We start from the raw sequence: 12,633 nt of genomic DNA, 5'->3' as shown, positions 1-12,633 counted from the left end.
ATTTATTTAATTTTTTAACATTTTATTAGGGGCTCATACAACTGTTATCCCAATCCATACACACATCGATTGTGTAAAGCGCATTTGTACATCGTTTCTCAAAACATTTTCTCTCCATTTAAACCGCCGACATTAGGTCCTCGGTATTGTGAGTCTTTTACGAAAAATCACTTTATTGTGTGCTCTTAACGCAATCCATACAACTCTTATCACAATCCATACAACCATCCATTGTGTCAAGCACATTTATATATCTGTTGCCATCATCATTCTCAAAATATTTGCTTTCTATTTGAGTCCTTGGTATCAGCTTCTCATTTTCCCCCTCCCTTCCCGCCGCCCCTCCCTCATGAACCCTTGATAACTTATAAATTATTATTTTTGTCATATCTTACACTGTCCGACATCTCCTTTCACCCACTTTACTGTTGTCCCTCCCCCAGAAAGAGGTCATATGTAGATCCTCGTAATCAGTTCCCCCTTTAGACCCGACCCTCCTGGGATCACTACTCTCAGCACTGGTCTTGAAGGGATCATCTGCCCTGGATTCCCTGTGTTTCCAATTCCTATCTGTACGTGTATACATCCTCTGCTCTAGCCAGATTTTTAAGGTAGAATTGGGATCATGATAGTGTGGGGTAGAGGGGGCATTTAAAGACTAGAGGAAAGTTTTATGTTTCATCGTTGCAACACTGCACCCTGACTAGCTTGTCTCCTCCCCGCAATCCTTCTGTAAGGGGATGTCCAGTTGCCTACAGATAGATTGGTCTTGGTTGCCCAATCTGCGCTCCCCCTCCTCCACAATGATTTGAGTTTTTGTTCTTTGATGCCTGATACATGATCCCTTCAACACCTCATGATCACACAGGCTGTTGTGCTTGTTTCATGTGGGCTTTGTTGCTTCTCAGCCTCATGGCCGCTTGTTTACCTTCCATCCTTTGAGATCCCAGACGCTATATCTTTTGATAGCTGTGCACCAACTTTCTTCACCACTTTTGCTTATGCACCCATTTGTCTCGAACAATGATATGATTTTTTGTTGTTGATGCATGATAACTGATTCCTTCAGGTGCTGAGTCTTAATTATATGTTCCGGCTCCCCCACTTAGCCTCCTGGTCTCCAGTCTAAGCCATCCCTTCGGAGCTGCAGCAGGACCCTCTTACCTGGTCACCATCTTAGCAGAAATCGTCCTCTTCCTCCTCATTCTCTTCTTCATCTATCTTTCTTTTAACTTTTGCTGCATGTGGTGGATGTGGACCATCTGCCTAAGTTGACATGTTCTAACTGATTATCTTAAAATTCTTTACAAAGAGTCACGTGTTTCGTCCTTAAGAGAAAGCAATGACAGGGTGACATTACACACCTTTCAGAGATATGAAAATGAAAAATCACAGAGGTTATTTAACTTGTCCAAAGTGACTCAGCTACTCACAAAGTCGAGATTTGAAATCTGTTTATCTGAATCTGAATATTGTTCCTTATCCACTGGGTGCCCTTCAGGAATGTAACTGGCGGCTAAAGGAGCTGAGTGACGCATGGATTAAGCCCTCACAGTTGGAATTCATTAGCTGCTCCATGAGAGAAAGACTTGGAGATCTGCTCCTGTCAACAGTCAGCCTTGCGAACCCCCAGGGCGGTTTTACTCTGTCCTAGTGGGTCACTGGGAGTCAGGATCCACTCAAAGTCTCCCCACCATAACCCTTGAACAGATGCAATTCCTGACAAAGTGCTCCCCAAAGGTCTCAAATCTGAAACCCCTGTGGAGTGCAGCGAGGCTATGCATACTGGGGGCACTCTCAGGTTTTTCTGTAATTCTCTTGTTAACTCTGCTTTCAACAACCCACATGGAGCATCTCTCTCTCTCTCTTTTGATTCAGATATTCTGTGGCTCTTTTGATCCTTTGTTGAGAAATAAGGACCAGTTTTCCTCCCTCTATCAGATGGCCACCAGCCACACTTGTCTGGCTTCTGGGATGGTCTCCTTATTAGTCCATTTTGAGTGGACCTGGGTCAGTATTTTAGTGCCAGATGATGCAAAAGGTGAGCAGTTTCTTTGGGACCTTCGAAGAGAAATGGCCGTCAAAGGTGTCTGCATGGCACTTATGGAAAAGCTTCCTGTGACAAAGGAAATGAACAAGCCAGAAGATTGGATCTTCATTCTCAGAATCTTAGACTCATCTGCAAATGTGGTCATTGTTTATGGTGACAGAAGTACGTCCACGGCCCTGTTCTTTGCAGGAGGCTATCACTTAACAAGGCACAAGCTGTGGATCACTACATCCCAAAGGGAAGAGATTGGCTTATCACTTAACCTCTTCCTAAATACTTTCCACGGGTCCCTTGTGTTTATACACCAGAGTTCAGAGATACCTGGTTTGAAGCATTTTTTAAGAACAGTGAATCCTTCCAAGTACCCTGAAGATATCTTCCTTAGCAAACTTTGGGCCAACCATTTCAATTGCTGCTTTGCAGGCACTTTCTGTGGGGAAAATCCTGAGTGCCCACCCAATGCCTCCTTGGCATCTCTTCCTAAGCCCTTTATGGACATGGCAAGGATGAAATCCATCCAGTATCTCTACAACAGTGTACACCTGGTGGCCCGAGCCCTCCATGAAATGATTGTTATGGGAGGAGAAGAAACAGGGTCCCTTCGAGATGCCAGATTCCCTGTGTGGCTGGTAAAACTTCTTTTTATATTTGATTTACATTAATGGATTGTTAGCACCTGAATATTATTTTAATGAGTTAAGAACTTATCATACCTTTAATAGCTAATTTAATCTTGAAAAATAGGGTAGGAGTCACACTTCCTAAGATAGTAAAACATACTAATTTTAAACATACGTAACATTTCCAAACATGCTAACAGCTGCAGGAGTAAATACATTAGTGGTTTAAATATAGAGGAAAATAAGATGGTTGTGCCCATGAAGACTTAGAGCCTCAGACGCCGTTCAGGGCGTCAGTGTGTCTGCATCGACTTGAGGGCAGTGGGCTTGGTTTCCACTTTATTTTTGTTTCTCAGGGGAGACGAAAGGTACTGGTTCAAAATAGACATATAGACGGATGGAATAGACTTGAAACTCTAGAAGTAAATGCACACATCTATGGGCAACCGATTTTGGACAAAGTATCAGTCTTTGCTTTTGAAGAATCTCTCCAAGAGCCCTAAAGAAAACCAATGGTCCGGGTTTCATATCGCGATCATTTCTACAATAGTCATCAGAAATATATTTTATGACAGTGGTTCTCAAACTTCCTAATTCTGCAACCCTTTAATAAAGTTCCTTATGTTGTGGTGACCCCCAATCATAAAATATTTCTGTTGCTGCTTCATCACTGTAATTTTGCTACTGTCATGAGTCTTTTGACCCCTGTGAAAGTGTTGTTCGACCTGCAAAGGGGTCGCGCATGACACACAGCTTGAGAACCTCTGTTTTATGAGAGAGTTTAAACTGATTACCTCTTGGACACAGATGGATTTAATGATTGCATTTATTCTAGCCCGCTAACCTAAAGTGTGGTGTTTCAAAATGAAACAGGAACATCACGAAAATGCCCATTGTTGTTGGTGGGTGCGGTTGAGTGGTTCTTACTCAGAGCACCCCTTTGTAGAGCAGAATGAAACAGTGCCTAGTGTGTTCCATCCCAACAACAGTTCTTGTGTTTGAGGCCCTCGGTGCCGCTCCTGTGTCAGCTCATCTTCCTGAAGGTCTTCCTTGCTCTCACTGCCCTGCTACCTCACTAAGCATGCTGTCCTTCTCCAGGGACTGGTCTCTCCTGAGAGCAAGTCCAAAGTCAGTGAGATGAAATCTCAGGATCCTTGGCTCTCAGGAGCATTCCAGCTGCATTTTTTTCAGAGACAAATCTGTTTGCTCTTTTGGCAGTCCATGGGATTATCAATATCCTTTGCCTGTATCATAATGTAAATACATTGATTCTTCTTTGGCTTTCTTTATTTAATATCTAACTTTCACACGCATGTGAGATGATTCAAAATATCGTCATTTGGATTAAGCACATCTTAGGACTCAAGTCTTTGCCTTTCAACACTTTAAAGAAGTCCTGTGCATCTTATTGTCCCAATGACATACATTTGAACTCTTACCTGCTGTTGAAACCTGTTACTTTGGTGACCCGCCTGGCCTTTGAAATACTGGTGACATAGCTTCCTGCATCACAGCAACACAAAAGCCACCACAGTATGAGACATTCACAGGCAACAGAGGAGAACCCCCGTGCTGTAATACTTTGGGTTATCATGCCTCAGAATTGATGGGTGGCTGTGAATTTGGGTTGGACGTTTTTTTCAACTTGGGATCTGTTAGGACATCCCATTCCTTGGACAATCAGGTTAGGGACCATATTTGTAACAGGGGAGGAAGAGAGGGGGAGAAAATCTGTCTGTCTGAGTATTCTGCCTCCAATGTCCTTGCTCCTCTCATTTCATAAACATGCTTTTCCTCCAGCTCCACCCATTCCTAAAACACACGCAACTGGAAAACAGCGTCGGAGAACGTGTTTCGCTGGATGAAAACAGACTTGAGATGTCACGATATGACATTTTAAATTATTTGAACTTTCCTGAAGGGTTTGAACTTCACGTGAAAGTAGGAGAGCTCGTTTCCCAGGGCCTCCATGGCCACAGTTTGACGATTTGGAAGAAGCTGATAGAATGGCCTATTGGATTCGAAGAGGTTAGATGAATTCTTCAATTACATCCAACAGATGAGACAAGATAGGAGAATAATTGTGTACCCACATAACTCACTACCAAATCTGTACTTATTAACTTATCATTAATTTATTTGTTAGTGCCAAATGATTTTAAAGAATACTTTTCACTAAGGTGATTCGGGTGTTACAGGGTAGCATTGCTCCATAGTCGTCGCTTGGCCGTCATCTTTACAGAAGCAGGGGGTCAGGTTTATTTTCTCTTGCCACCACTGGGTGGATTTGGGTGGAGTGTAGGGGGTCAATACGTTGTGATAATGACTTTCAGGGAGATATATTTGACTCTATCTTGCTCAAGGAGATTTTGGCCAACAAGCTGATTTAAAACTATAATTCACTAATTGCTCATATAAGTGGAAAGAGTATTTATTGAAAAGAATGCAGAAATTGTTTAAAATTTTAACATGAAAATATTAAAAAAAGAAAATTTTGAATGGATCTTAAGGGAAATCAAATGATAGGGTGCTGCACATGAAATCTAACTCTATCCGTGATAACCCACTTCTTATTTGAGGTGTCAATCTGTTTTACTTTGTTATTCTTGCTAGTTTGTTGTTGCTGTTGTTTGTTTTTCAATGTCTTTCTGTATGCGAAATACAGAATAGGGACATCTACTGCAGTGGTTCTCTATCTGCCTAACGCCGCTGCCCTTTAACACCTCATGTTGCAGTGATGCCCCAACCATGAAATCATTGTGTTGCTACTTCATCACTGTAAGTTTGCTACTGTTATGAATTGAGCGACCCCTGTGAACGGGTCGTTCGACCTCCAAGGGATCACAACGCACAGGATGAGAACAGCTGATCTACAGAGACAATACCTGGGGTGGTTGTTCCTTAGGGGTTGGTAGGGGAGGTTGTAGTAAGTGGGGAGCTAATAACAATGGGTACAATAATGAAGATAATATTCTAAAACAGATGGTGATGATGGTTGTACAACTCTTCTTGATGTGATTGAACTTCTGAATTGTATGCTATGTGAATTACATGCAAATAAAAATGGGGAGAAAAGTAAAAGAAAACCCCATGAAGAGGAACAACAGATGGAGTGTTTACTGAATGTGGTTGACAGTGTGCTGTTCGAGATGCACAACCAACCAAGTGAAACAAAACCCTGAACCAGTTGCTGTCAAGTTCATTCTGACTCATGGCTGTGCCTTGCGACCGAGCAGAACTGGGAACAACAGGCTTCCATTGACTCAAACTCTATAAGCAGCTTTCCCACAGGTCGTGGTGCTGCTGGCTGCACGCAGAGATCCACTTTCATAGTTGAGCACAAGCCACCCAGGGACCACAGTGCACAGATACAGGGAAGGACATAATCTGATGACCTGGAGTTTTGATGACTTGTGTACACTTTTGAAACAGGCTTTACTCTTTTGTCCTACCCCATCATACAAGAAGTATTTTATTTGACTTGAATCAACAGGACAGATCCACATATTGTTTGACCTCCCTGTGTGCATCCATTATGGTAAAATTTCAAAAGTAAGTTGTGAGGCATTGAAAACAGTGTTGTGGAGCCCTGGCGGTGCACAACGTAAGCACTTGATGACTATCTGAAATGCTCTTAGTTGGAACCGATGGGAAGTGTAAGAGAAGAGAGCCCGTGATTTGCTTATGCAAAGATTAAAGGCTTGGAATCCAAATGGGCAATTGGAATTTATCTTCTAGGACCATTGAGTCGGGATCAGTAGAGACATTGCCAGTCTGGATCACTAGTGGCATGAAGAGTCAGGATCCCTTGACAACAACAAAATGTTATTCAATATCACTAATTATAACCGAAAAAACACAATATTAGTCAGTATTATTACGTGATAAGATACTATCCCTTCATACACTATTATTGAACTATTCTCAATGATTCTTTTCCTTCAGACTCCCCACTCGGTGTGTAGCAAGAGCTGTGGCCTGGGATTCATGAAAATTCCTCAGGAAGGGCAGCCTTCCTGCTGTTTCCATTGTATTTTGTGTCCAGAAAGAGGAATAACTAATGAAACAGGTATGAACAGACAAAATTCCACAAGCAATTTCCCTAAGTTCTTATGAGCCTGTAGCACGAAGAGTTCGGGGCTCACTTATATACTCAACCCACGCAGAGGTGCTTCAGAAACAGTCCTGCCTATCTGCTTCCCGATATCAGAGACTCAGAACAACCAGCGGAGCTCAATTCTGCTCCCCACGTCTGGGGGTGCCATTAGTTGAGTTGACGCAAAAGGCATCAAACAACTATTGTGGAAAGTCACATCATTTCTCGTGGACAGATGACACGCGGTTTTTAAATAACAGAGTTGTCAGGTGGCTATAGAACAGAGAAAATGAAAACAAAACAAACCCCCTTTCACATGACCACCTGCGATTTCAAAGATGCCGCTGTGTGCTCTGTCTCATATTCCCTCTCACTTTGCTCTCTAGATAGCGATCAATGTAAGGAGTGTCCCCAGAGTGAGTATCCCAACATGGAGAGGAACCGCTGCCTACCCAAAACTGTGACCTTCCTGGCTTATCAAGACCCCCTGGGGATGGCTCTGGCCTGCACAGCTCTGTGCTTCTCTGTCATCACTGCCATGGTTTTGTGGGTCTTTGTGAAGTACCGAGACTCTGCCATGGTCAAGGCCAACAACCGCACCCTCAGCTATGTCCTCCTCCTCTCCCTCCTCTTTTGCTTCCTCTGCTCCTTACTCTTCATCGGCCGTCCAAACACAGTCACCTGCGTCCTCAGCAATATCTCCTTCGCAGTCATATTCACTGTGGCTGTTTCCACTGTTTTGGCCAAAACCATCACTGTGATTCTGGCCTTCATGATCTTGAGACCGGGGAGAATTATGAGGCAGTTGCTGGTGTCTGGGGTTGTGAACTCGGTGGTTCCCATCTGTTCCCTTATCCAATTGATTATTTGTGGCATCTGGCTGGGAACCTCTCCCCCTTTCATTGACATAGACTCATCCTCTGAACCCAGGAGCATCATCGTTGAGTGCAACAAGGGCTCTGTCTCTGCCTTCTACTGCGTCCTGGGATACCTGGGCTTCCTGGCCCTGGGAGCCTTTTCCTTGGCTTATCTGGCCAGAAACCTGCCTGACACCTTCAATGAGGCCAAGTTCCTGACCTTCAGCATGCTGGTGTTCTGCAGTGTCTGGGTGACCTTCCTCCCTGTCTACCACAGCACTCAGGGCAATGTCATGGTGGCTGTGGAGATCTTCTCCATCTTGGCCTCCAGTGTGGGGCTTCTAGGCTGCATCTTTGCCCCAAAGTGCTATGCCATCTTCCTAAGGCCAGATGGAAACACATCAAAGGGGTTAAAAGGTAAAGCATATTTCAGGCGGAAATGATCAGAATCTCTTCTGTTTGGTTTCCTGGAATAGTTCATGAGAAAGAATTAACGTAAGCCAGGAAACTACACTACCACATGCTCAGAGCCAGATTTAAAGTCATTCTTGCATGCCTTCCCGTGTCTCGAATTTTGTCTTTTTCATTGTTGTTCAGAGAAAACAACGTAGGTAGGAGTAAATTGAGGGTTTCTATTCCCACAAAGAGATATAGTCTTGGAAGCCCTGAGATGATCCTGGTCAGTCCTTTAGAATCTATGAGCTCAATTTTACAAGATGTCAGCGGGTTACATCCTTCAGAATCAGTTCCTACTCATTTCCACACCATGTATGTCAGAAACAATAAAACTAACTTGTCCAGTACCAGCCTCACCGATGTCATGATATTGGAGCCCATATTTGTAGCCACTGTTGTCGTCCATCTCATTAAGGATCTTTCTTTTTGTCCCTCACACTTTGCTTTCCCAACCGTGATGTCTTCCCTGAAAGATGTGTCCCTATTGATAACAGATCTCAAATACGGTGAGATGAAGTCTTTTCATCGTCACAGAGCCTTTAAAAATTATTTTGTCGGGGGGGTCATACAGCTCTTATCACAATCCATACAAATATCCATTGTGGCAAGCACATTTGTATATTTTTTGCCATCGTCATTTTCAAAACATTTTTTTTCTACTTGAGCCCTTGGTATTAGCTCCTCATTTTTTCCCATCCCTCATGGACCCTTGATAATTTATACCCTACAAGATAGAAAATGATAGACCAATATTCGTCATGGACAGAGATGATAAAATCCAAAAAAAAAATTATGGCCCTTGAATCCAACATCATAACACAAATATAATTTACCATCACAAAGTGGGATTCAATCCAGGGATGCAGGGATGGTTCAACATTCAAAATAGGATCAGTGTAAATTGCCAGGCAAAGAATGTAACCAGGCAGGAATGTAAACTACACGATCCTATCAAAAGATGCAGAAAAGGCATCTGACAATATACAATTCTCTTTATATACCTGTGTATGGTCTAGTCTGAATTGAGAAACAGCTGGTAGCTCACGACACACAGAATACAGGAGCAGGAGTTGGAATAGTCATATCAGAAGAGCGGGAGAGGAAGGGAGAAAGGGGGAACCGATTGCAATGATCGATGCATAACCATACACCCCTCAACAGGGGGAAGAACAACAGAACACATGGGGGAAGGGAGACAGCGGTCTGTGTGAGAGATGAAAATAATAATTTCCACTTTATTAGTGGGTCATGAGTTTGGGGGGTAAGGGAGAAAATAAAAACAGAGCTGATACCAAGGGCTCAATAGAAAGTAAATGTCTAGAAAAGAATGAGGGCAACCTATGTACAAACGTGCCTGATTCAATTGATGTATGGATGTGATAAGGGTTGTAGGAGCCCCCAATATAAATATACATATATTTATATATAAATACAATTTAATCATTAAAAAATATATACCCAACTCTTATTTTTGATTTTAAAAAGACATACAATCAAATAGTAATAGAAGGAAAATTCCTCACCAGAATAACAGTCACACACTACAAAACAACAATCAACACTAACCTCAATTGGACTAAACTAGAGACATATGCATTGAATACAGGGACCATACAAGGATGTCCCCTATCCTCATGTTTATTCAACATTGCACTGCAAGTCTTAGGTGAAGCCATTAGACAGCAGTAAGAAATCAAGGGAATGCAAGTAGGCAAAGAAGAAGTAAAATGTTTGTTATTCTCAGAGGACATGGTGCTATATACAGAAAACCCAAAAGTCTCCCCAAACCCTACTGGAAACAACCGAGGGATTTGACAAATTAGCAACATACAGAATCAGCAAGATGAAATCAATAGGATTCCTGTATACCAGGGAAAAGAGGTACAAGTAAAAGCATTAAGAAGTAAATAAATCTCTTACCAAAGACTTTGTGGGAGTTACATAATCTGGTGTCAATTTGGGACTGGAGAGGATTAAGACTGAAGGGGTAGAGTCTAGTCTGTCAATCAGGTCATAGCCAATGAGGTCTGTGTGGCATTCTGAGAATTCTGGGAACTCCTATATTTCCTCCTTGGAGGTGGAAGACACTCTCTCTCTCTCATCTCTCCCTAAGAGACATTGCGGCTGACAAGACACCTGGAACCACACTAGTGTCCTCAGCTGGAGAAGCCACATGGGCCCACCCTGCTTCAACCAAACCTCTGAAACTGGAGAGGCCCCATAGAGACCCCTGCCTGTGCTGAGATGCTTACACCGCCACTGGATCCAGAAGACGCCCAACCCCCTGGCCTGTGATCTTCCTGCATTCGGTGTCATTGCATGTGTTTGTGAGTCTGAAGAGGACTTTATAGATCAGTATCAGACATATGGGCTAGTATTGGACTTACTGGCTTGAATAGGACAGGGTTGGGATGCTTTCTGGATATCCATTTACTCTTTGATATGAAGCGCTCTCTCTTACATATATTTAAGTGTCCTGCATGTGTTTCTCTACTCTACTCTGACTAATACAGACTTCTTTAAAGATGTCATTTTGAAGACGAAAGTTATTGACTCAGACCATGGTGTTTTCTATCACCTTATATGCTTGGAAAAGCTGTACAATAAATAAGGTAGACCAAGAAACCATTGATGCCGTATGAATTACACCATAAACTTTCAGAAGAACAATAAGTGTTTGAAGAAGGACAACCGAATGCTCCTCATCAATGAGAAGGGGGAGACTTCCTCTCATGTCCTATGTGAATGTTATAACTATACCAAAATAGCCATGCAAAACCTGAAACACGTGGGAATAAACCTAACCAAAAAACAAAAGCCCTGTACAGAGAAAACTACAGAACCGTATGACCAGAAACCAAAAGGGATCTACAAAAATGGAAGAAGATATCATGTTAGTGAAGCGGAAGACTCAGTATTGTGAAAATGCCAATACTACCTAAAGCAATCTACAAATTCAAGGCAACCATGATCCAAATTCCATCATCAAGTCCAAGAAACGACTATGGAGCAATGCAACCCTGCAACACCCAAGATCCCCTAGTTAAAGGTATTCTTCAAAATCCTTTGGCCCTAACAAATCAATTGATGATATGTTAATAAATACAAATTTTGTAGTGCGTTACGTGGTTACACGATTATTCTCACATCTTGTCTCTTCTTTTGAATGTAGTCGAAAAATTCATCTAACCTCTTCGAATCCAATAGGCCATTCTATCAGCTTCTCCCAAATCGTCAAACTTTGGCCATGTAGACCCTGGGAAACGAGCTCTCCTACTTTCACGTGAAGTTCAAAACCTTGAGGAAAGTCCAAATAATTTAAAATGTCATATTGTGACATCTCAAGTTTGTTTTCATCCAGCGAGATGCATTCTCCTGCGCTGTTTTCCAGTTGCGTGTGTTTTAAGAATTGGTAGAGCTGGAGGAGAAACATTTCTATGAAATGAGAGGAGCAAGGACATTGGTGGCAGAATACTCAGATAGATTTCCTCCCCCTCTCTACCTCCCCTGGTACTGAATATGGTCCCTAACCTGATTGTCCATGGAATGGAGTGTCCTAACAGATCCCAAGATGAAAAAGAAAACCAAGACAAATTCACAGCCATCCATCAATTCTAAGGGATGAGAACCCAAAGTTTTAAAGGTCTGAAATGCTCCATGGGGTTGCTCCACCATTGCCTGTGAGTGTGTCATACTGTGGTGGGTTTTGTGTTGCTGTGATACTTGAGGCTATGTCACCAGTATTTCAAATGCCAGCAGGGTCACTAAGTAACAGGTTCCAACAGCAGCTAAGTTAGCAAATTTATGTCATTGGGACAATATGTTGCACAAGACTGCTTTAAAGTGCTGATGGGCAAAGACTTGGAGATGAAGGTGAGCTTAATCCAAGTGATGATATTTTGAATTTCTCACATGCATGTGAAAGTTAGATATTAAATAAAGAAAACAAAAAATGGATCAATGCTTTTAAATTATGGTACAGGTAAAGAATATTGACAGTACCATGGATTGGCACATGAGCCAACACATTTGTCTCCGAAGAAGGACAACTGGAATGCTCCTTAGAGCCAAGGATCATGAGATTTCATTTCTCTTAGTCTGGACATTCTGTCGGGAGGGAACAGTCCCTGGGGAAGGACAGCATGCTTAGTGAGGTAGCAGGGCGGTGAAAGAGAAGAAGACCCTCAACAAGATGAACTGACAGAGGGGCGGCACCGATGGGCTCAAACCTAAGAACCGTGGTTGGCATGGAACAGCACTGGGCACTGTTTCATTCGGCTCTGCACAGAATTGATGTGCATTAGAAACAACTCAATAGCACCTACCACCAACAATGGGATCTCATGACTGCAAATGCCAAACTCTTTGCGGTGTGGCTGTTTTATTTGAAACACCACACTTTAGGCTAGTAGACTAGAATAAAGCCAATCATTTGTGCCATCTGTGCCCCAGAGGGAATTAGTTTAAACTAGCTCATAAATCAGGTTCTAAACCTGTGTGTTGCGACCCCATTTGGTGTTGAACGACCCTTTCACAGGGGTTACCCGATTGATA

General features: G+C 42.6%; 1 protein-coding gene across 1 annotated transcript; it reads left to right on the top strand.

Moving 5' to 3' along the window:
- The first annotated feature begins 1,941 nt into the window (after positions 1-1,941).
- LOC101661479 (vomeronasal type-2 receptor 116-like) lies at positions 1,942-8,066 on the top strand. The gene is made up of 4 exons (XM_013008412.3): positions 1,942-2,679; positions 4,471-4,698; positions 6,616-6,739; positions 7,153-8,066. The coding sequence occupies exons 1-4, from the start codon at positions 1,942-1,944 to the stop codon at positions 8,064-8,066; spliced, it is 2,004 nt and encodes a 667-aa protein (XP_012863866.3).
- Positions 8,067-12,633: the final 4,567 nt, after the last annotated feature.

The sequence above is a fragment of the Echinops telfairi genome, unplaced genomic scaffold (assembly GCF_000313985.2).
Source record: "Echinops telfairi isolate 266 unplaced genomic scaffold, ASM31398v2 ScPeMD7_7459;HRSCAF=8497, whole genome shotgun sequence".
In the NCBI taxonomy this organism is placed as follows: domain Eukaryota; kingdom Metazoa; phylum Chordata; class Mammalia; order Afrosoricida; family Tenrecidae; genus Echinops; species Echinops telfairi.
Note: the sequence above shows the minus strand (reverse complement) of the source record. Positions and strands in the feature narration are given on the sequence as shown.